The sequence below is a fragment of the Pyxicephalus adspersus genome, chromosome 3 (genome assembly GCF_032062135.1).
Source record: "Pyxicephalus adspersus chromosome 3, UCB_Pads_2.0, whole genome shotgun sequence".
NCBI classification, from domain to species: Eukaryota; Metazoa; Chordata; class Amphibia; order Anura; family Pyxicephalidae; genus Pyxicephalus; species Pyxicephalus adspersus.
Window position 1 is genome coordinate 137,629,279 of NC_092860.1, and position 25,799 is coordinate 137,655,077.

Sequence of the window (25,799 nt, forward strand, 5' to 3'; positions counted from 1 at the left end):
GTAAATTTTGATTGAAAAAAAAGTTTATAACCTTTATTCATAGTTTTTAATAATTTATTTAAAAGAAGGAAATCAGAGAGTTGTTTATTAGAATTATATCTGTAGCCAAAAAACTAGAAACCCGTTCCAGCAAAAAATTTGTCCATCCTAGACTTTTGCATACATCCAAATTTTTCAGCTCTTGGCACACATTCACCGGTGTGCCCACTAGCATCTGAATCTCTCATTTAATCAATGGGAAGTCCAGGTCTTTATATCTAAAATGTGGCTAATATTATGTTAACTAGCAACGGTCACTTGAAAACATTCTCCGTTTTCTAAAGGGGAATTATTATTGTTATTTGTGATTGATTGTTAGAGATGTGTCCTGTTCTTTCTTTTATCCTTTGCTGTACACATTTGCTGGACATGAAGGACGCTGAAAATAAAGATTGTAGTCTAAAAGTGGCACATACTGCTTTCTACTTTACAAAATATGCTACTGAATAGCTACAAACTTTGTTTTATATAAATTGTGGCCAAATTGTACCATTTGGAGGCACTATCAGCCAGCAGATTGATCTGCCCATAATGCAGAATATCATGCTGCAGTTGGCAAATGATTTCATCCAACTCTGCATAGTTCTGGCATTGATACTTTGCAGTCACATTTCGCTGCTGAACTTGTCTGCTGAAAGACTGTGAATATAAACTGCCAGTATGGCCCTGTCGACAGTTGTACCAGTGCTGTCTACCACCATGTGTCCATAGAAAACTGTAATAGAACATGCCCACAGTGGTCAAGGTTGTTAAGGGAGGCAACAAGCCTCGATATTACTATAAATACATGAATATAAACAGATTTTTTTACCCGAAAATGAGACATTAGACATACTTTATACTTGAGTAAAACCTAGTGGTATGTCCTGGAACTGAATTATCTCTGGCTTGACAGATCAGAGCTGTTTGTAACAATTTACATGAGGACACAGCGCCATCTATTGGTGCCCAACAGTGATGCACAAAAGATCACTTAAGAGCAAGTGGCCTATCATAACCAAACTATAAAATGCTTTATATCAGGGGAGAAAATGGGCAAAATATACAGATTGAGCCAATTTGATTTTAATGTTTCCCCTTTTAAATAAATGTTTTAAAATTACACACCTTGGATATATTTATTTACATTATTTTACTTGCATTTCTGTTGGTTAGTGTTTTGAGTTAGCATTGACGCATGCATATTGTGTCCCAGGTTTATACTTGAGTCATTGTAGTTTTTCATTTTTCTTTCCTGGAAAGAGTATGTACCTCTGTTAACTTTTGGATCAATTTATATTAAAGTATATACTGTACTCTGATAAGTAGAATGGAAACTTGGAGTAGAGCAAACACTCACTCTCATTGCCTAGCTTTAGTTTTTCAAATAACTATAAGATAACTGCTTGGAGATTCCTAATACAAACATCAATTAGCAGGGGTTACTTTATCCTATACATGATTATTATTATTATTATTAACTTATGTTTATATAGTGCCAGTATACTACTCAGCACTTTACAAAGTATATAGTCGTGTCATTGTAAAGAATACCATAGAAATCACATCACACCAGGATAGATAGATCAAGCCATTGTCAGGAATGCTGGAGGAGATTTTTTATTTATTCATTACCTTAGTGGCTATCTCAGATTTACAGGAACAGTAGCTCAAGCAATCCCTTGGAAGTGATACTCATATATATTTTTTCAAACTCTCCACAAATGTTGTGCTTGAAAGCCAAACTAGTTGTTTGAAGCTGATAAATTAATTAAAGCCTCCATTAATATTGTGCACACCAGGCAGGAATAATTCAATGCAAACAGCACTTTCTCATTTGTAAACTATGTTCAGTGAAATCATTCCTTAGTGAAGATTAATGAAATGCTTGTTGTTGCTGATAAAAGGCTGAATAGATGCGAAGCTTTGTTTTCACTCATCCTGCCATAATTATGTTTTGATTGCGGAATTATGTTGTTGAAACGAAGCTGTTACCTAAATGAATTAACACTCCATCCTGCAATGATATTGTTTTAGGTAATCGTTTTTAAATCGATGAAAAGATGAACGGCCGCGTTCGTGTTTTGTTTAAGAGTGCCTTGAAAAATTTTTTAATTTCCTTTCACAGACTATGGATAAATTTAATTAAAGATGGCAGATAATGAATTTGTTTGACAGCCTTTCGGTTTTACTTCCTGCTTATTGTCGATATCAATTTTTATATGCACAATAATGTAAGAAATAATATATAATGTGTGCTGTTTTTATGTCTTTTATAGTTTAGCTCAGCTTTAAGTGAACTTTTTTTTCATTAGGGTGCAACCGAATGAAGTGCAGGTCACTCATGCAGTCAGGGCCAGATGTCCTATGTGCAGAGGTGTAACAAAGAGAGGATTTAAAAAAACATAACATATAGAAACATTGCATATTTACATTCATCCCTCCTGTCCCTGCACTGTAAATGCCGATACAACCTGAGAATAGGGACACTATCTGCTTATACATGGAGTTTGATTCAGTGGGCCTGATTTATCAAAGCTCTCCAAGACTGGAGAAGATAGCCTATCATGGGTGAACCTGGGTGATCCAGCAAATCTAGAATCGACTGTCCAGGAGTGAAAATATTTGCCAACTAATAGCAAATGATTTTAAAGAAATCCATTCCAGGTTTTCTGAATCACCCATGTTTATGATGGTCCCGTAATGGTCTACCTTCTCCATTCTTGGGGAGCTTTAATAAATCAGGCCTAATGTCTTCAGTGCCAGAAAACCTAATATATTATTTTTTCACTGCTCTACAGTCACATAATCAGTGAAGATCACAAACTTCAAAGCAGGTATCCCCTGCAGTCACTTAGAACTGAACTCCAGCAGGTAAATGCAAAAATCAATACATATATAAACTTATAGACAACGTGAACAATTTTGGGCCCCAGGAAGTTTGTGCCGTAATGATACAGACTGGCTGTATGTAAGCAATGCAATCGTTACCCTGGTCTGGACCTGCAAAGACTACTCTTTAAGCCTAGGAAAAGAAACAGACAAGAAAGGGAAACAATTTTGTTTCCCAAGCTGCTCTATGTACACAAAACCAAAGTTAAAATCATCCATTAAAGAATACTGTACTGCTAACCAATCTGCTAACATAGGCTAAGGGGGATGAGACATCAAAAATGTAAATGACTGCCTAAAGTCTTATTTTGCACTGTATTTAATTTTTGCTATAAGACTGTGTATTCTGTGTTTCTTGATATAATTTTAATGTTCCTATTTTGTTTTTTTATAGAGAATAGCAGCAATAAAGCAAGCTTTGAATTCACACAATATCACTTTTTTCCTGAGAGGTGGATTTTGGGTTTTAGTGACATTAAGTGATTCAGTTTCAGGTAATTTTCCCTCTTTTGTTACTTTTGGTTTTAATGATCTTTTTTTTAAAGGCATTGAATATAATGACTAAAAAATAAAATTGCAATAAAAGTACTTTAGAGCTGAACTCCAATCACACAGCTAACTACATGAATTAATCAGATATAGGAAAGCTGCTTTATTTACCAAAGGTTTTTCTTTCCCTTTAGCTAGTATTAAACAAATAATTCTGGTAACACAAGGGTATGTAGGAGCGTTTCTTGGCCTTTTTAACATGGGGGAACCCTTGAAAAACTTTGTAGATCTTCAGAGAACACCTGCTATGATTACTATATTTACAGCTAATAGTACATTAGTATGGTGGTCAGTAGGAAGAGTATAAATTCTTTTAACTGAATAATTGTGAATGATTTAGCTTTTTTGTCACTCTCCAAGTCCATATGGAGCTCTATATTTATTATGAAGCCTATGAAAAGTTGGGGAATTAGCAGAGATGTTGGGCCATGTTGCTACCAATAATTTGCCTGGGTGTTTGTGTATATAATCAGAATTTTCTCTCTACAGATTCCCGGGTGGTTGGAGGAACTGGAGGGTACTGGGCTATAGTCATCATCTTCTCTATATTCATTGTAGCGGTTGGAGCCTTCATCCTTTATAAATTCAAAAGGCAAGTTTCAAAACAAATTCTGCACTAAAAAACTAAATTATAATCTGGTTTTGTTACAGGTTAAAATGATTGACATTGTATTCCTTTTTTATATTAAGTCTGTAATCATTGATTGGTCCAATTAATACTCCTTATGTGCCTAAGAAGCGAACTTTTGGCTTGCTATATTTTTCTTGCTTTGCTCTACATGATTGAATTAAAAGAATCAATAGTTGGTAAAAAGGAAGGAAAAACCTATTAATCTCATTAAACTAACTGTCATGGGCATAATGCCTTGGATATCACACAGCAGATATATGACTGTAAGGCTGTAGGTAAGGAAAGTGCAAAGTCATTACAAAAGTCTAATGCTTAGGTATGAAATATGAGATATCAAACCTTTCCTTTTCCTTAAATTCACTTTAACTTCCAGCCAGAGTTTGTCCCCCGATCTTTACAGTTTTTGGAGGATAGGGAGTATGAGAGTTTAGTATTTTTAGTACTAGGTAACAATAGTGGATATATTTATTCAGGTGATTTGAATTAATTCAATTTACAGACAAGCAGTTTCAAGTTTCTTTTCCGTGCTAATAGTCACACAAGATGGGTAAACTTTGTCTTTGCGCCCAATGCAGGAAAATGCCTGGCAGAAATGTATATGCTCAAATGCACAATGAGAAGGAGCAGGAGATGACAAGTCCCGTGAACCACAGCGAGGACACACAAAACATCATCCAGGGAGAGGAGTTCATTGACGATGACATGGACACACAAACACTAGGAAATGCAAGAGGTAACTGAATTATTAACATGTTTTTTTTTTCCCAGTGGGTCTGGTGTTATGGCCAGTAGGTTATCACAATACCACTGTAAAAAAAAATGACATTGTGCTCCACAGCAGATGTTCATTTCAGTTTTCTAGAGCATAAAAGTAAAAAAAAATTGGATTTTTTGGAGCCATATTTAGCTCTTAGCTGCCTTTGATATTGGTCATAACCAGCACCGAGGTCTTGGTATCATTCCCTCCAGCGAGTCATTCTATATTCTAATATGGATTTAGCATGAACTCTGGCTTCCCCAAGCTTTGCTTGTAGTTTATTGCCTTCCATTCCTATCCCATAGTCATACAACGTGTGTGTTTGGCAAGATCAATAGATTGTAAGCTCCTCTGGGGCAGGGACTAATGTGCTATGAAGAGCTAAAGTTTGATAACAGTAAATAAAGAAAGAAAATGCTAATCCTTATAAGGTGCTTATTATCATTTAGAACACATAAATGCATGTTGTAATCCAAACATCAGAGGTAACCTATTATACCTTATTAAAAGGTTACTATTGTCAGTAATAGTCAAATTTACATATTACATTGGCCTTCATGTTTTAGTAAAATAATGTCTGAAGATATAAAAAGTTGCACAATTTCTGTTGTTCCAGGTGTATATTACGGATAATTTATAGGAATAAAAATTTAAAAGCTGCATTGGCGCATTACAGACTCCAGGTCATCCCGCTCTGATGGGTTTACTGCTTAGTGTTATACACGTCCTTCTGTCTACATCAGAGTCTGTATTCTGACTTGGTGGGGTGGTTGGGATTCACAGCTATAGGAATGGAAGACACAAGAGAAAGCCAGTCTATATTTCCCATGGGTGGTGTATATAAATCAGAGGAAAGGAAATGGGAACATGAGAAGTCAAGAATTTACTATATTGGCCTGCCTGGTTTAATCCATCAACACAATTCAATGGCTTCATTGACGAAAACCCAGACCTGGTATTGTGCAGTACAGGATTTTCGTAAGTGAAAAAATCTTAAAACCTTTAACCTAACACCTTACTCCCCCCCATGATGAAGATTCCTTAAATACACAATTAACACTTTACTTCCTCCCAACACTTAAACCTAACCACAATAAATTGGGGGGTTTATGGGGCATGTGCCAGTTGGAAGTACATCTAGATAAACTATAACCAATAGTTTCTATAATTCAAATGGTGTTACAAATAAGGATTTTTTTTCTCTTCACCATGAATTGGAAGTGAATTATTGTAGCATTTTCTGTACAAGACCAAAAACAAGATTCAGAGCACTGCCATTTACACCTCTCCATGGGCATTAAAATACAGATTGTACTTTTTTATTCTTAGGGCATCGCATTCACTTTAAATAGACAGTTTGCAAGCTTTAATGGTCAAATACATATTTATACTCAATATTTGGCCATGCGGTGCACTACAACACAGCATTTAAACCTTTTATTTGCCTTGCTCTATAGCATTTATTTGTAATTTATAGGTGAATTGGGGTGCCGTTTAAAGTGAATAATACCCTGCGTTGTGTTAATACACATTAAAGTATGGATTTTATTGCACATTAATGCGCAAGGTGTGAATGGGCTTTTTTATTATTATTGTTATTATTATTATTATTATTATTAATAATAATAATAATATTATTATTATTATAATAATATTATAATATTATATAATAATAATATTAATATAAAACAGTATTTAAATAGTGCCAACGTATTAGCACTGTACATTAAATAAGGCTTCAAAATATTTTGTTGCTACAAAGCTTGTCAAAGTTTGTTGCAGTTCTGTTCAGTAGAATTTGCATATCGAATTGGGAACATTTTGTTTTCTTGCAATTAATATTCGTGGACCGTGCTAAATATATATGGACTTCAGCATATGTGTGTAGATGTGTTTTCTTATATGAAGACATGTGACTCAGTTCTGTTTTGCTTTTTGCATTGTTTTGTTCTAAAATCAACTTTTATTGCAGATCCATCTTTCCTCTGTATAATAAAACAACAATATAAAGCCTCTGTATCAATGTTTGCTGTAGTGCAGTATATTATGTTATAACAAGAGGTGTTAGGTTATTTACCCATAGCCGTGTTATCATGTTACCGCTAATATCTCTTCCTATAAAAGGTAATCACTGATAAGTTTTCTGTACACGATAGAGAAGTCTGCTTACCCAGAAAAGATTTCTGCTTTTGAATGGCAATACGTTTTGTGGCTTACATTCAGCATTCTTGCTACATTATTTTACTGGATCAAAACATAAAATCCATAGCTTGGTTTTATTCCTTTTTAAAGGGCCACTAAAGTTAAAGAGCTTTGTACAGGTTACTTACTGCAGCATTGAGAATTAGAGATCCAAGCTTACAATATCTCCGCATTGTTAGCTGCCAAATACCTTACAGCCGCTGTATTTTATCCTTCTAATCCGAAAAATACAGTGAATGTGGGGTGAAAAGGTTGTGGTGTTGTATTGGCCTGAGACTACTTTTCTGAATGATTTTATGCCTAGAAGTTTCCCAGCATGCTTTAAATGTATTCAATGTTATTTGGGTTTTTTTGCATTTTTATATTTACATTTGCTATTAGAATAATACATGCATTTTCCAGGTATGTCAAGTAATTCCTCCTCTTTATTTCAGTACAGAATTATGGCCCATCTTATACTTTGCTAGACATGGTCCATCGGGTGACCTTTGTAAGATTTCAGGCACCAATACAAACGAAGGGGATTTTAGTGATAGCTGGATAAATGTTGGTGAAGTCAAAGCTAATACAAGTTGTTCTGGCCCAGACTCCGCAAGAGACTAAGACTTAGTACATACTAGCCGAAAAGAATGGTTTTAGACTAAATGGGGCCCTGGGTAAATATGGGCCCCATATGCACCAAAATGCTCAGCATTGAAACTCCCTAGACACCCCTACTATTCTATCAAATAGAGAGAAGGAGGGGGGACCTTAGACAATTTAACAGATTTCCCAACCCTAAAATCAGACCTGCATGCCGATCTATAGACGTTTATGTTGCTTCATATACAGTCCATATCTGTTTTTTTGGATCAGAAATTGCATTGGAGGTAATTATCACATAACGTACTAGACCTAACTCTCACCAAAATCTACATTAGATTAAAACGGAATCAAATTGGATAAAAATAAAGTGTGCTGGGAAGTTTCTGTGGCCAATTAGTCTGTGCAACTGATCTTAAAGTACACTTGTCATAAAATCCTAATTGCCTGTATGCCATACTGAAGCTTTGATGTCCATATTATCATAGTCACTGATTCAGAAGTTTGGAGATATAGAATTCTAGGTTTTCATTTTGCTTCTTTTGCTGCTGATTATTCTCAGGCAAATGACATTTATACAAGATGACCAGCAATGGCCACTGAAATATTTTGTTTATGACTGGTGTACTTTAAGTTGATGCATTGACCATTGTTTAGGTATTCTGGGCATATATCTAAAATTACTTTATTTGATGCTTATGTCTCGACATAATAAAACATATTTGGTGTATTTCTGCAATACCTGCTCTTTAAAAACGCAAATACAGAAACGTACCTACTAATATGTCAAAAATCGAATCTACTCCCAATTTTCTGTAGTGATCTGACAATGCTACCTCTGCTGCACTAACATGCCAAGCAGTGTTGTCAGCCTTGCCCGGCTTTTCTTAGTTAACCTACACAACCCTGACACTTTCCTTATGATAAAGACTAGATGTTCTATGGTCAATCAGTGGAGAACTGACAGCAGGGCTGGCAATGCTGCTTAGGATTTCAGTGTAGCAGAGAAAACGTCTTGTCAGGTCATTACAGAAAGTTAGGAGCTTGTTGGATTCCCAGCAGATCAATAGGTACTCTTGAAAGATTAACAAGACAGTGAAACCTGCTTGTACTGCAGAAATTTAAATATATATATAAATATATATATTATAAGTAATATTTTTATTATTTTGCCCAGACATAATCTTTAACGCTCATAAAAAGATCAACCGATTACCAACAGTTATTATGAGGTTATATTTATTTAGTGATAACTTCTTAGATGATGTCAACTTTACTGGCCCTTTAAATGATCTCATGCTTTGCGCTCTTCCATCCTGCAGCTCTCAGACTCATGCATCCTCTGTTTCATTTTCCCATACACTTTATTTTGCTTGTTTGTTTGTTTTTCTACGGCCCAACCTTGGGATTCCTCCACATCATTGCCTTGCAGTGACACTATCTGGGAGAGGTGGATTGTTCAACAGCTACAAGGTCCCTTTATTGTCGATGCCTGCCAGTGTCCATTCGCAGGTCAGTGGCATGTTAGGTGGATGTTTGACCCTGTTCCTTTATCCCTACAGATTATCTGCACTGTTACTGCACTACAGAAAAGCCATACACCCCGCCAATGTTAGGCCATCCTATGCGGAACCACTAGGATATTCAAGATCCGCCACAGATCGGTGCACTCAAAGATCTTTTATGTTTTGTATTGCTGCACCTTTTTATTTTATGGATTCTTGTTATTAAACTGCCCTTTCACTTTTCAGTGTTATGGAATAGGAAATCAGGAGCACTAAATAACGTTTTATGTTTGGAATCAGCTACACGGGAGATGTTTCTTTTCCTAGTAGCGGGATATTAATCCCATTGCTGACACTCTCACAACACACTGAAATCAAAGCCCTGCACAATTGTCAGCAATGAGATTGATTCCCGGGCTGTTGGAGTTCACAGGTATCTTGTGTAGCTGATGACTTACACAGAAGTAAATATGGTTATTATTTTGGAGTGGTAACAAGAATAAACTTATATGAAGTGATGGCCAAATATATGGCTGACAAAGGGAAAGCTTTTTATTATTAATTTTCCAAAACTGTTACTTTTATGTTAGCAGCCTAAAGCCCAGTACAAACTTTTTGTAGCTGGAAATGACCGTTTATGATCAGGAGAATACACAGTGCTATTCGTCTATGGAAAGGCGGGTGGGGGATGAGCAAATGGCACCCTATTGTGCTCTTTTGTAAAAGAAAGTCCAATGGATGTTCCTTATCAGAGATTCATCAATCTGCCAGGCCACTATACACACTAGATTTTCATCCAAAACAAGCACTGCTGTTAGTCTTGGTCAACAACTATGTAACATGCGTACGTATCTTCATAACCTACAGAAACAGTTTACCTTTAGGTCTTCAGTTAATAATGTATAAACCTAATAAAAAAAAACAATATGAAGTGAACCTTAAATTATAATTACTGTGAAAGAGGTTAAGTTTATATTGGTGTTTATTTAATTATTATTATTATTATTATTATTATTATTATTATTAATAATAATAATAATAATAAACAGTATTTATATATCGCCAACATATTATGCTGCGCTGTACATTTATTGACAGATACAGACAGTGACACAGGAGAAGGAGAGGACCCTGCCCAGAGGAGCCTATATTCTAAGAGGAGGGGAAAGTAGCATACATTTCCAAAATGATTATATTTACTTATAAATAATAAACAAAGCTGTCCTCAGGTAGGTTCAGACCTGTGACGGGATAGTAGCTCCCACCTTCCCAGCTGCTCGGCTGCTTGCACCATAGAGCTGATTCCTAAAAAAACAGTGTCTGCAGATTTAATAAATTAAATGTAATACATTTAATTTAAAAATAATAATTTAATCACGGGTGTCAGTAAATGGTACTAAACCAATCAATGCTCCCCCCCTATTATTTCTCATTTGGATGGTCATAGATAAAAGCTACAATGTGCCCCCCGGTTACCAGTTCACTGGCATGAAAAAGCGGTAACTCTACCTCAACCTCACTGCCAATCTGAACATAGCTTTGGGGGAAGCATTTATCAACTACAAAGTATTTACTGTAAAGTATACAAAGTATCTAAATAAATGGACTAACTGGAAATAGTATTACATGATCAAAATAATCATAACATCAGGCAACTACTAGGGAAGTGGGGCAGCTCTACTGCAATGTAGTTTATAAGAATTGTTAAATTAACAATTAAATTGGAAAGTAAACATTAAAAAAAACAGACTTCTAATGGAAACTAGAAAAATTCTGGTGCTCCAGATGAGATTTTTCTGGTGGCTATTAATTATAATCTTTTATTTATGTGCCAACATATTAAACAGAACTTTACAAAGTCCATAGTAATGGGACTAACTGTCCCTGAAAGGGGCTCACAATCTAATGTCCCTACTATAGTCATTTGTCATTAATACAGTCTAAGGTCAATATGGGGGGAAACCAATTAACCTAACTGTATTCTTCTGCAAAGGTCTTTTGTAGAACAGTTTGTCTTAGGTGAAGCCAATTCAATATGCATAGACCTCTGTTTATTATCTGTTTAATATCTGTATGAAAAGGGTGACTCCTCATGCAGCTAATATCTTTTTTTCAACCAAAATGTTCTGCAAACACTATTAGATGTATTATGTACTTGTCACGAACTGATCAAGGAATACCAATCATTTTACTGTCTTACACCAATCAACATCAAACAGATATTATCAAGTTCAGATATGATCGAATATAATCTGATTAGAATTTTATCAGATCTTGCCACTGCGTAGCTTTCTTTGTACCATTCAATGCAATACAAAGCTATTAGTTTGACCGATTGCCCTTCACTCCCACACATGTACCTAGGTTCAATAGAAAGAAACAGCTTTTCCTGATGAGTGTTCTCCAGGAAAGTCCTCATTTACTAATTATTATTATTATTATTATTTTTATTATTAATAATAAATAGTGTTTATATAGCGCCAACAGATTAAGCAGCGCTATACATTAAATAGGAGACAGACAGATACAAACAATGAGACAGGAGGAGGAGTGACACTGCCCAGAAGAACTTACTAATTGTTAAAATTATTATTACAAATAATAATAATAGGCAGTATTTATATAGAACCAACATATTATGCAGTGCTGTACATTAAATAGAGGTTGCAAATGAAGCACAGAAACAATGCGCCTGATTTATTAAAGCTCTCGAAGGCTGGAGACGATACACTTTCATCAGAGAAGCTGGGTGGTCCAGCAAACCTGGAATGGATTTCTTCAAAGTAATATGCTATTAGTTATCAAATGTTTCGAACCCAGGACCTAATCCATTCCAGGTTTGCTGGATCACTCAGCTTCACTGATGAAAGTGTATCCTCTCCAACTTTGGAGAGCTTTAATAAATCAGGCCCAATGACACAAGAGGAGAGGAGGACCCTGCCCAGAAGAGCTGATTTTAGTTCAATTAATGTTTTTTTATAAAAAATGTAGAATAGTGTTTGCCTAGCATAAGACAGATACAACCATGTGTGCACTGAGCCCTTAACAGTTCCCCCAAGCAGCTATTCTGCAAATCTCTATAATTGCTGCAATAACAAATACATAGCTTGTAGGTAAAGACTGTAATATTATCTGAAGATATTCTTTCACTATGCTGTCCTTTTAAAGTATCCCAGAGAACAGAAAACAGAATCACATCTGTATAATAAAATCCAGTATCAGCTGTCAAGCAAATGCCAAAAACTGAAATACTAGTGTTTGGTGGAGAAGGACCACTCCCTTCCTCCCAAGTGTATCTCTGTACAGAATTTACCTTTTCACCACTCCAAAATATTACCATTGTATAATAGTGAGAGAATGATGTGGTTGATAGATGTGATAATTTGTCTCTCTGCTTTATTCGCAGGTAATCACTCAGGAGTGGTTTTAAGTATCAACTCTAGAGAAATGCACAATTATCTTGTTAGCTGATGTTTACAGAAGGAGACAAACATTGTACAGACTCTTCTCTAAATTGTAATATTCTTCCCTGGTGAATGGCCAGCTTGGGAATACTCAGACTGTAACAGCAATCGGAGAAGTTTGTTTCTAACCTGTCCTGAAGATACGTATTGTCCGCTACTACCAGAGAGCGATCCAACCGCCCACCTGTATCAAAGACTCGTTTTCATACAACCGGCAGTTGTTACAACTCATATTCAAGTAGTAGCGAATTTGTAACCCAAAACACAACTTTTGTGTTCTCTTCATATTATGTGTACACTTTATTACATTTTCATTTTATCTAGAGTTATTTTTTTTTCCAAAATCCAAGTTTACTTTAGAATAATGGAATTTCCATGGTTTGACGGGAAGAAGTGTGTCCTGGAAAGGAGAGGAAGATCTGGAATTTGGAATGCAGATGGCCCTTTTATAAGCCATTTACTGGAATCATGGTTATTAACAGACTTGCTGACTGCCTTATACATCCCAGATTCTCTGACTCAGGTCATAGAGTTGATGGGCTTGCTAAAAGTATTTTGCCGAATAGGAGGAGATCATGAAGGTGCTTGGATTGATCAGAGGTCGAGCTTAACATTTCCAGATTTTACTTTTTGTAGTGCAGGTCCACGTTAATTAATGATATAGGAATTTAATAAAGGGAAACTCTCGCTTAACATTGAAAACACATGTGGAACTGATCACAAATAAATTTTATGATATCAATATCTAAATTCCATTTACCCTCTGCAAACCAGAAATCAAGTTCAGAAAGCTCTACAGAAGAGGAAGCCTCATGCCAATGTAATACTGATCCTTTGTATTCCAACTAAGCAGTATGGGAAGGAGGATGTGACACAAGAAGGGACAGAGCTAAGAAATCTAAACAGACATGTCATCCTCTGACTACAAGTCATACGAGTAACAAGGAAATCACAGAGACTGAACAGAATACCTATGGCAGAAAAACATTTTTGTTCAATCAATACAACCATAGTATTTTACCCATGCATTAAGATTTGCAAATGAGCCATCTCCAGCCACAATTTGATTAGTTTTGTATAAAGCAAAGAAGGTTAAACCAGTCAGAGTATGTAACTTTTCCTCATTCTGGTTGGTGTTGGGCAGCTGTTAGGATTCTGAACTGCCCCTTAAATACTTTTGCATTCTGAAAATTAGAATGGAAGCCTAGCACAAGAAGTACAGTTAGTGCCAATATAATGTGTATCATGGTGCACTTCATTCCAAAAAATGGTTCTGGTCATTTTCCTTTAGTTGCTGTGTGTTGGCTTACCATTTAAAAATTGAGCATCACCACACTCGTGTGCTAATGCACTGAAAAAGGACAAAAGATAAGAATATGAGTTACATATCTGGGCAGCTCTGGAGTTAAAACTAATGTGTATTGGTTATGCTGTATATAAAACCACATAAATATCTCTGCAAGTAACACACAACAATGGTTTTGGCTCACAACAAATAAAAACAATATAACTGGATTCATTTACATTGCTGTTGTTTAAACAAGAGACTCATCAATGGATAATTACATATGCCTTTCATTTTTTTCCATAGACAGTAAAAAGTTAAAACATTTGTGGATTTAAGGGAGCTAGACAAGACAGCTGATACCTGGCATAGCTGAAACGCCCTATTTTGGTGGAGGTTACAATTGTCTGACCCGATACTAATTCCAAGGCAGAACAGATCTGTGCACCTTGCCTGTGACAGGTCTTGTAAAATAAATCATTCCTTTGAGAAGTATGGAACTTCCATTGCTTTCTGGTACTTCTGGTTGATATGGATGGTTGTATGATGCTGTTTAGCCGTTATATTTATTCTATCCTACATTGACCTCACTTCTTTGGAGTTGGTTCTACCAAAGCAAACCAAAAAGAAAAAAAAATAGCAAGTACATCATTGCTGTATCCATTGCATTTTTATATTGTGTACCCAATGAAAGTATGCTGTATGGCTAAAAGTATGCAGTTTTCTCCAAATGTTGTGTTGGAGGTGCATTTTACACATTTATTCATTTCTAACCTTTAGGCAGCAGTTTGGGAAGGACCGTTGTCATTTCCAATATGACTGTGCCCCTGTGCACAAAGCAAGTTCCATAACGACAAGTCTAATGTGAAGGAACACAAATGGCCAACATAAAGCCCCAACCTCAACCCTACTGAACACCGTTAGCATGAATTCGATCCTGGATTGCAAGTCAAGTGTTCTTATCCCATGCCGCTACCTGATCTTACAATTAGTTGAATCTTTTGGCTGAACGGGTACAAATTCCCACAGACACACAAATGTTGTAAAAGGTCTCCTAGAATAGCATAGGCTGTTATAGCAGTAAGTGGGATGGCAAGTCCGTATTATGCCCATGGTTTGGGAACAGTATGTCTAACAAACTCACAATATACATATTGTGTATATTTATTGTCTATAGTACAATTGCCCTTATTTGTACAGTTCCTTTCTTTCACCTTCCTAAATCCACTGTCCATAAACTCTATATAGTTGCAATTCTTGTGATAACCAGGCAAATATTGGGCCACTAGAATGTGATAATGAGCAGCTGCAAGTATCAGATATTCTTATTACACATTGATACAGTATATATGAATTGCAATACCACCCATTCCCATTCGCTATGCATAAAAATGAGAAAAAAAAGAAGGTTTTCACAGCATCTATATGCCAGGTGCTAGCATTCCAGTGATGTACCAATCTTTCATTACCTTGTCTTTTAGTGAGACTTTTTTCCCATTAATGGACGGTCTTACACTAGGGACCTGATTTCATGAAGTGTGAATTAAATGAAATTGGAGCTTACTTTAAACATCCAATAATGAGGAGGGTGGATTTTTACACAAGATTAAAAATTTGACTTCATTTCACTTAACTTCACACTTTGCTAAATCACCTCTTATATGTAGTGGAAACATTGATTGCTAAGAAGATACTTGTGGAAAGTTATAATAAAGTTTAATTAATAAATGAATAAAATGCATTTAAAAAGTGAGGGGTATAGACACAGCCAATGAAATGAATGCTTGTGCTAGAGCTACACTGGCATTCTCTGTAATTGAGACTTGCCTTAGGTATTGCACACCACCAAAATGTGTTACTAGAAGGAAGAATGTGAACAAGTAGTTTATTCTCTGAGCAGCAAAATTATATATTTAGAAGTATTTTAATCACTTATGATGTGTTAAAGTGTTTCTGAAGTGCAGGAATGGGAACAGCTGGTTAAAGCCGTGATGCAGTCATTTCCAGGAGCCTTCCCCATGTGCAACCTTCTAGCATGGTGGCCAAGATTTCCCACGGTATAGGACATAACAATGGGACCAAGAGGAGATCAGACTAGTGTTCTTACCCAGTCATGTTAGGGTTATATTAGTTACTCTATACTCTTATCTACTATACATAGAACCAAGCATCTATGTATTATAAATTTAAATGAGATCTATACATCGGTCATTTTTTTATTTTGATACACCTGTATCCCTGGAATTTGGAATCCTAGCACTACATGTACCATTACAGTGGTGCAGTGAGTTTGAAACTGGCATACCAGAGACTACCAGAGATTATGGAACAATCTAGATCACAGAGATTTTGTATTATTTCATTGCAAATAACCTATCCGAGAGTTTCTGGGAGCCTAATTATCACCTTATGTGATCATTGTAGTCTTGTGATGTATCTTCTACAATGACCTACATTCCAAGTAGGGATGAGCAAGTAATTTAGGCATAATTGATTTTGCTGCAAAATTATCTGTTTCATTGCCAAAGCAAGAGCTATCAATTTTGCCTATTCAGCTGCTTAGATGGCATTTTCTTGAAAAATCAAATGATTTACTCTTGGAAAATTTATGATAGTTTGGTTTGTCTTGGAACATAATAAGGGGGCTAATGAAGGAGCATTTTTGGAACGAGAACAGGTACAAGGTTGTTGGATGGAGTTTTTTCTCAGGAGCCACTTACAGCCCATTGCACTCTTCTTCTGTGTTCCCAATGTATTTTACTAACCTTTTACTAATTCCTAATGCCAAGCAGAATCTAATAAGGTCATGTAGGTCAGAGTCTGGAAATATTTGCTTTGGATGCTTTAAACAATCCAATGGGTATGGAATTAACTCTCAGTTCTGCTACGGAAATGTGGCATCACCCAGAAATCCTTTCCCATTGTGGTTAGTTAGAAACATCTTTGTACTCTTACTACACTAAGAAATATACCTTATGCAAAGATTTATTAATTTATCAGTCCCACCAGTATTCCACAGACTACGATTGCCTTATTATATGAACAAACTAACATCCCCCAAAGCCACACATTCCAATAGTATTAGGCGTCTGCTGTTATAAGGTTGAATGATTGCATTAGGTAATGTTTAATATGAAGTTGTGTAGACTGTGTGTATACCGAGTTCTGGAATTCCAGTTATAGTAACCTTGATGCAAACATTATTTTCTGCTCATTTCACATGTAATACTTTGCCTCAAATGATCATTTCCGTTCAGTCTCAGATGTTTTATAGCACAGTAAAACTTTTTATGAAAAAAATACGATTATTTGTTCTGTTTACTTGCAAGTGTTTCTATGTATGGGAGGATGGTAAACTTTCTCTAAATTATTCTGAAATAAAAGTTGGAAGTAAGGAATTTTATCAACGTGTTTCCTTGACTTGCTTTGTCCACTGGAAAAAAAAAAGACTTGATACCTTCTTTATCCAGGGCCAGAGTAAAGGGAATGGTATTTGTTCATCCAGAAATTTCCATTTGCTGGAATAAAACACTGATGTATTGTACTTCTCGGAGACATTGGCACCGAAGTATGTGAGTTTCCATCTCTATCTAAAATGGATTGTGATTTGTTTTACAATATATGGATGGAAATAGGCGTGATCACATGCTGTAAAGCTTGCATGCCAAATAGGTGTTTTTTAAACCCATTCTCAATAGTTAAAAGTGGACCTAAAATATAAGATCAGGGTATTAGCTAACATTATTAGTTAAACCCTAACGCCCAGTATAAAAACACAGCATTAAAAAAAAGTTAGAAAAAAAAGAGACAAATAAATATACATTCCCCGTTGGTAATAAAAAATCCAGCTGTTCCAGAAAATTAAACGTTCTGCCTTGGGGCCATTTTAAATTTGTTAGCTGTTCCCAGCCACCCCTCTGCAACTACTATGCTGACAACCACAGAGTTTGACAAGTGCTTTGTTGAGTGAGGTTGAGTGCTTCTGTGGTTAAGAATGGTTCTATCTACAGAGGACAAAAAAAGTTTTATTTGTGTCACCCTGCTGAAAGGATTTACCACATTTTTTGCCCAGGTAATTTTTGTCATGGGACATAATGGACATGATGGCAAATCAAAAAATTCTATAATTTTCAATTTGATGTTTAGACAGACTTAGTAAAACTCTTAATACACAATTTACAGATAATCGATGGCATAAAGTCTGTGTCATGGCTTGTAAGTGCTCTGTAAGTAGGAAAATTCAAGAATCAACATATAAAGTCCTCACATATTGCTGGTCTACCCCTGATATAAACTTCATAGATGATTTCTTGAAAAGTCACATGTAAATTGAAAGTTTAAGGAGAACATGGAACTTTGGAACCCATGTGTTGGGTCATACAAAGCTTCCTTCACTCTCTGCCTCCACATTACAGCTAAAGTTTTAATGTTATTAATATATTATATTGAAATACCCCGATAGTACCATTCCTTGGATCCAATCAAAGCAAGGTTCAAAATGTTTATTTTTTAGTTTAGTTTTTTGTTTTAATTCCTTTACTTATTGAATGTAAGAAATGAGAGCAATAGCTTTGGATTCCATTGGTTTTCTTAGCAGAAAAGGAAGGTAAATCCTCAGACGGGATCCCTTGATGGCAGCTGTCCATGGGAGGGGTTCTTTTCACATTTCTCTATATTTTTCGCAGATAGGAAGTATTTGAAAATCTTTACTTTTGGGACACAGCAATGAGTTAAAAAATAATATCCAAAAAGTTTTTTTTTCATTTCAAATAAAGATAATCTTTAGATTGCTGACAACGTTTCTTTTTTTCTCTTTGGGATTCTGGTGAAAAGTTTCAACACTTTTAGTTAGAATGGCAGAAAACTTAATATGAATGAGGTCTCTTGAAGGTTTTATTAGACAAATTGAGCCCTAAAGCAAGCCTGCCCAATCTAAGCAAATGTTATTCTATCATCTGTTTTGGAAAATACTTACCTTTCTATCAGAACACAACATTCAAGGGCAGAGGCTGAATATATGGTCATATAAGCTATGGTCTTGGGAAAATAGCTCATACAAGGCTTTCCATTTGTGTCAAAAGCTTAATGAAGTGACAGGGGAGCACAAGAAGGGTAAGTGTATATATTCTATATAAGCAAAGCAGAGATACACCTAATGGCAGGCAGCTTTTACTGTTCTTCCACTTTAGATGACCCATTGTGCTCTGAGAATTCCTTTTCATGTATTATTTTCTATAAAAACAGATTGCATAAAAACAGAAAAAAACAAAATAAAATAAGGTAAAACTGACCCAAAACTTTTATTGTTTACCTGCACATATCCTATCAATTAAAGAATTGATGCCCAAGCTACCTATACTGCACATATCATTGCTGTGATTCCAGGGATGTGTTGTAAAGATGTTCCAGTACCGGCACTGCAATTTTCGGGGTAATAAATGTTAAGAGTTATTGTCTGACGGTTAAGGAAATTCTACAACCATCTTTTCCCAATGTAATATCACAGGTCTGCCATAATCTTTGCTGACCTTGCTGCCTTCTAGATTCAGAAAGTAATGCATGCCGTTAGCACTATATCTCTCTTGTAGGTATAGAGATAAATGCTGTCAGTATAAAGTGGTGAAATGAGATCACCCAAGTGAAGAGCCGTTATCTGTCACTGACATCTGCTCTGCACTTATGTTCAGGAGGATACTGAATCCAGGACTCCAGGTAAATGTAGGTCACTGCAGACGTAGGAATGACAAACTATGTTCACATGTAATGCTGCAAGTTATAAAAAATAACATTATTCAAGATGAATATTTCATACCCATCTAGTGGAAATAGTAATTCTCTGTAATTATGCAGTCACCACATCCTGCAAGTCTGAACAACTTTTATACATTAAAGAATATAGAGGGCAGAAATGCTTTCATGTTAGAATCTCCTGGTGATCTCTAGATTACATGGATTTGCTCCAGAGATGACTGCATGGCATTTCTCAGGGCGGTTTTCTTGACGGTGACAATGGACAAACCTGTCCTATATGCTGCCTCGGTGATCTACACTGGGAAAATCTGCGACAAGGTGAAGATGGACACAGTGTTGCCCCCTAGTAGAAGATGTTTAAATGGGGACCTTCATGGCACGATCCGGTATTGTTTTTATTATTATTAATAAACAGTATTTATATAGCGCCAACATATTACACAGCGCTGTACATTAAATAGGGGTTGCAAATGACAGACAGATACAGACAGTGACTCAGGAGGAGGAGAGGACCCTGCCCTGAAGAGCTTACAATCAACTTAAAAAAAATAAAAATATTGGAGAACAAAGAAGTGAGCAGTCAGCAATAATAAGAATAAATTAATAAGAAAAAATAGGATTCGATTAAGAATAATTTACCATAATTAGCAGAAAAAACACTTAAATTATTCAGGAGGGTATGCATATGTTCTCATTAATTGTATACAGCCCAGCATGCTTACCTGAAACAAGAATCCACCATTTTCTATAATCTGGTTTCTGGAATAAAAATCCATGAATTAGAGAGTTAACACTTTAGCTCTATTTATAAAACAAGGAATCTGACATTTCCTTAAACATTCCTTGGTGGAAAATCCCTTATTCCCTCAAACGTTTGAGGGAATGTCAGATTCCTTGCTTTATAAATAGAGCTCTTCATTTTGAAAGTTTATTACTGGGCACAGGACTAGATGCAAAAATGTTATAAACAAAGAAAAGATAGAAAGGTCACAAAACTCTAATAATGGCTGTTGTAATCTCAAAAAAAATCACAAAAAGTATTTTTGCAAGTGGTCCTTTTAGGTTTATATTTGGTATCATCAGTAATAAACTTACCAAGGTATGAAGTCAGTTTTATCAGGTATTATTTCATTAAGAGTTGAGGATTTAACCATATTGAAAATATAAAATGACATTGATGTTAAAATTATTATGATAATATACTGATTGGGTTTATGCATTACATTAAACGATATCTATCCCTTTGCTTTAACTATCCCTAAACTAAACCACCTAACCGCTGACCCTAACAATAAGTGAACCCTAAAATAGTATTACCAAAACTTTCATGTACTCACCTTACCCCTGTTCAATTTATGCCCTGCACACAATTCTGCCACCAAATACATTTGTTCTGCCACTGACGAGGTCCAAGGCCCATTTTATGCCTTTTAAAGCCTTCAACACCAAACATTGCAAAATCTTGGGATAAGTAATAATAAAATAAAATAATTAAAAAAAACAAATAATCAAGGTGCAAATTTGAAATAATAACATATGGTAATTTATTACATTGCTGTCTCCAATTTTTGATCTTTTCGGCTAGTAGCAGAATAAGGAATAACGAATTTAACACATATTTAGAGGACCGGTCCAGTTTTCAGCTTTGACATTACAGAAGAGTTGCAGCACCATCTAGTTACCAATGCATGAAATGATCCTAGATTACACACTGAGGACAACCGAACCCTTCCACACGTTTGCCTGCAGAGATAATGTATAAGGTTTATGTAAATTACAATGATTAACAAATCTCATTTTCAACATCAAACAGTCTTCCCGCACACCGATGCTTCATGCTTAAGGAAAATGGATTCATGGATTACGCTGGTGCCTGCAGCTAAAATTACGTTTTAATTCTGATAGTGAAAGATTTAAATGTGATTTATTCCATGGTATACAGACTGCTGTCATACCAGAGGCTAAAAAGCTATGTTTTCAAAAACTCTGCTGTGCCAAAAAATCTACAAGACCTTTGAACAAAACTGTAAAAGGGTCCCCACCTGGAAATGGGCCAGGTTTCACACTTCCAGAAGGTTTAGCTTCAAAGTCTGGAACCTTAAGCAAAGCTAAGGAGAGACCGCCTACCACTCTAGGACATGAAAGAGGACCTAATGGTGGAAGCCATGCCCATATAATGCAAACAGAAATAGTCACATATTGCATGTGGTCACCCAGCTATTGGATATAGTCTCTTTTTATGAGGAAGTACGTAAACAGGTAGACAGCGCAATAGCAGTTGATAGTGTACTTGGACTTTGCTAAAGCATTTGACACTGTACCCTAGAGACGGGTAATATCCAAATTAGGAACAATAGGTTTAGAAAAGTCACTCTGTAAATGGATAGAGAACTGGCTTAAAGATCTCATCCATAGAGTTGTAATTAATGATTCATACTCTGAATGGTCTAAGGTTATTAGTGGTGTACCCCAGAGTTCAGTGTTGGGACCTTTACTGTTTAACATCTTTATAAATGATATAGAGTTTGGGATTAAAAGCACCATTTCTGTGTTTGCAGATGACACCAAAGTATGTAATGGAATTTAGTCCATACAGTATAATATAACTGGGTATTAAGTCTTTAAAGTAAAAATAACAGTGACTGTTGATCCAGGGAACATCGGATTGCCTCATGGAGTCAGGAAGGAATTTTTTCCCCCGTTGAAGAAAATTGTACCAGTTTTTTTTTTGCCTTCCTCTGGACCAACTATGTCCCATAGGGTCTTATATCTGGGATATGTCAGTTTCCCTAGTGGTTGAACTTGATGGACTTATGTCGTTTTTCAACCTAACCTACTATGTAACTATATTCCTATATGTAAGCCCTTGGAATGGATTCTACTGTCAAGGATAAGGGGAACCATCAGAAACGCTAATCTAGGAATCAGAGGAACCATAGACAAGGCCTACTTCTAGAAGCACCAGAAACCCATTTGGAATGGTCCTTGTGATTTGTGAAACTGCAATCAGTGGCAAAACATTTACAAGACCTTTGAACAAATCTGTAAACGGGTCCATATGGTAATAGAGTCAGTTTTGACACTTCCAGAAGGTGCTGATAGAACAATTTTTAGGTTTAAAGTCTTGATCCTTGAACAAAACTAGAGAGAGACAGCCTACCCCTCTAGGACATGAAAGAGGACCTAATAATGCAAGCCGTGACCACGTAATGCAAACGAAAAAGATAGCAGTTGGCAGAATATTGCATGTGGTCTCCGAGCCTTTGGATGTGTTACTATAGCAAGGCCATGGAATGAATTCCACAATCAAGAATCAAGGGAACCATCAGAAACCCTAATCTAGGGACCCGAAGAACTAAAGAATCAGCCTACTTCCAGAAGCACCAGAATCCACTTTGGAATGGATATTGTGATTTTTGAAATTACAAATAGGGCCAAAAAATGTAATAAGACCTTTAAACAAAACTGTAAAAGGGTCCATATGGAAATGGAGTCAGGTTTGACACGTCCAACAGGAGTTGACAGAACAATCTTTAGCTTCAAAGTCTTGAGCAAAACTAGGTAAAGACAGGCTACCTCTCTAGGACATGAAAGAGGACCTAATAATGGAAGCCGTGACCACATAATGCAAACAAAAAAGGTGGGCACTAGGCACAATATTGCATGTAGTCATGGAGCCATTGGATGTATTCCTTTAGTAAGCCTACAAAATGGATTCCACTATTAAAAACTGAAGGAACCATCAGAAATCTTAATGGAAGAACCATAGATAGGGCCTACTTCTAGAAGCACCAGAAGACACTTAGGAATGGTTATTCCAATCCATAATTAGTGTCTGTATTATTATAAAAGAGTGATAGGTGTCCTTTGCCACGGAGTGGCATTTAGGTGATAGCAGTTCACTTGGGGGAAGGGGATAGGGATGTCCCAAGGATAATGAAGATGGTCCTCATACTACTGTTGTTATTTAGGTGGCTCTCCAGCCTGTAGACAGGAAGCTGTCCTTTGGCCTAGGTAATTTTTCATTGGGAGTACATTGGTTGTAAAAGAACAAGCTGGTGTCTTTTGTTTTGCAGCTTCCTCATTCTACTCCTAAACCATGATATCCCTGGAGATGCTGCTGTTGCTTCTGCACGCAGACAACAATGCACATATATCCACTCTCCTTTTATATGGAATAGAAGGAGCTGTTCCCTTACTCATTTACTATTATGGTGTGTTGAATCTTCCTATTTCATCTTACATCCTCCTGGGAGATGCAGAATCTTTCCATTGTATTGTCTTCAGCAGTGCCTTTATTTCTCATTTGCTTTATAAAGGGATTCTTTTCCCCTGAGTATTCTGCGCTTTCACTCATTCTCTCTGTTATGTGGATAACTTGGTGATAATACTTCCAGCGAGCAATTGACATGTAAACACTAGGCTAGCTCAGAAATGGGTTATTAAAAGCAAGATTGTTAACTTTTATTTGTAATGAGGCAACCAAAAAAAAGCAAATAATTTCCATGTACCTGTCACCTACACACAGTCATGGAGGACTATTTGTATGCTGAATTCATTGCAAAATATATGTGGGTTCCCACTCAAGCCTGTTTTCACCAATCATCACCCCTTTTTAAAGTTTGGAATTCTGAATATGTCATTGAATAAAGTATCGTAAGGATTAACAGCTTGGATAACATTACGGATGTAAATGTTATCCTTGATAAATCATACTATTATGAATTCTGAATATGGAAGGAAGTTTGAATAATACATTAACAACACACATATACCTCATTGAAACATTTACACTGATGTTCTCCACATATGTCCAGCTCCTTTGTTATCTTGGTACAAACCACATGGTCAAACACCACATATGTATGTGTTCTCTATGCCCTGGGGAAGCCTTTATAGGCGAAACGCGTGGAGCAAAGGAGACAAATGATTATTTTGTGCATGTGATGATACCTTATATGTTTACAAAAATACGGAAACTATATGTATGTTTGTATTAGGAGCACTATGTCTGGAGTGTGAACTAGCGAAGTGGATCTCTCTTAGAAGTCAACTTTTCTTTATTAGTAGATTATACCTTTCAATATATGCATAAATTAATTATATAAAAAAAACATACTGGCAAAAACAGCCTTTCTCTTGCACATATTCTCAGTTTAACCTCAGGCTTGGCAGAGACACAATCATCTAGGATGCCTACAGTGAACAATCCACACTTCCCTGATTTATTAAAGTTATCCAAGATTTGAGAAGATAGACTATCATGGCTGAACCTGGGTGATCCAGCAAACTTGAATGAATCTGGTTCAGGACTTGAAGCATTTGCAGGTTTGACAGTGATAACTTCAATAAATTAGCCCCATTATGTCACCCCTGCACCCAGTGGAAGCTAATTAACTGCAGAGCTATAGACTGTGATTGCTTGGCTTTATCGCCAACATTTTATAGCAAAATGTTGAACTGAAAGCTGAAATAATTTCAGTGTGAAAGTTGCATCATCACCGGCCACCCAACTAAGCCAGATGTGTAAAGAGATGGCAGCACCACTAAAGGAGAACAAACTAATACTGTGTTTCTCTAGTAGGATTCCATGGAACCCTAGAGTTCATCCAGGGGTTGGTAGGGGTTCCTTGAGCTATGACCAGTTGGGATCTCTCAGGTCAGGTTAACCGATACCAATGATCTTTTTGGCTATCTGTAAGGGTGACATTCTTCTCTTTGGCCAGTAATGTACAAGGTTTTCTTCCCATTGACCACCACACTCGACCGGTGAATATAGTAATTAAAGCAGAGATTCCCTGAAGACCTAAAGGGTATTTCAAGGGTCCCCCCATGTTAAAAAGTTTGAGAAACACTGAATAGGTAATTTTGCTCTAACATACCAATCTTTATTTTCATTTCAGTATGATGGTTGTCCAGTGAAGTAACCTGTAAAAAGGGACTACAAACCCACCTGGACGACCCATGAGCAACTTTCTGAATCTCGCTGCAGTTTAATATATAAAACTCAAACTTAGGTCACCGTTGTGGACTGTCTGCAGTGTTTCCCAATGGGCACGAAGATTCTCTGGTTGATCAACAATTATAATATTAATAAAAGCATTAAAAAAATTGTAGCAGCATTTGAACACAAATTGTTATTTAAAAGTCAAACACAATCCAG

At 36.2% G+C, this 25,799-nt stretch overlaps 1 protein-coding gene across 3 annotated transcripts in view; it reads left to right on the plus strand.

Moving 5' to 3' along the window:
* The window catches only part of SORCS2 (sortilin related VPS10 domain containing receptor 2), a 515,645-nt gene extending 498,362 nt beyond the window's left edge, over positions 1-17,283 (plus strand). The window contains exons 24-28 of one of the 3 annotated variants that reach the window (XM_072406488.1): positions 3,305-3,404; positions 3,949-4,051; positions 4,666-4,823; positions 9,064-9,143; positions 12,543-17,283. In XM_072406488.1, the coding sequence (XP_072262589.1) occupies positions 3,305-3,404; positions 3,949-4,051; positions 4,666-4,823; positions 9,064-9,143; positions 12,543-12,566 (465 nt within the window). In that variant the 3' untranslated portion in view covers positions 12,567-17,283. Of the gene's footprint in view, positions 1-3,304; positions 3,405-3,948; positions 4,052-4,665; positions 4,824-9,063; positions 11,820-12,542 lie in introns of those variants that run through there. The other 2 variants (XM_072406487.1, XM_072406489.1) reach the window with 2 other exon arrangements.
* The last annotated feature ends 8,516 nt before the right edge of the window (positions 17,284-25,799 follow it).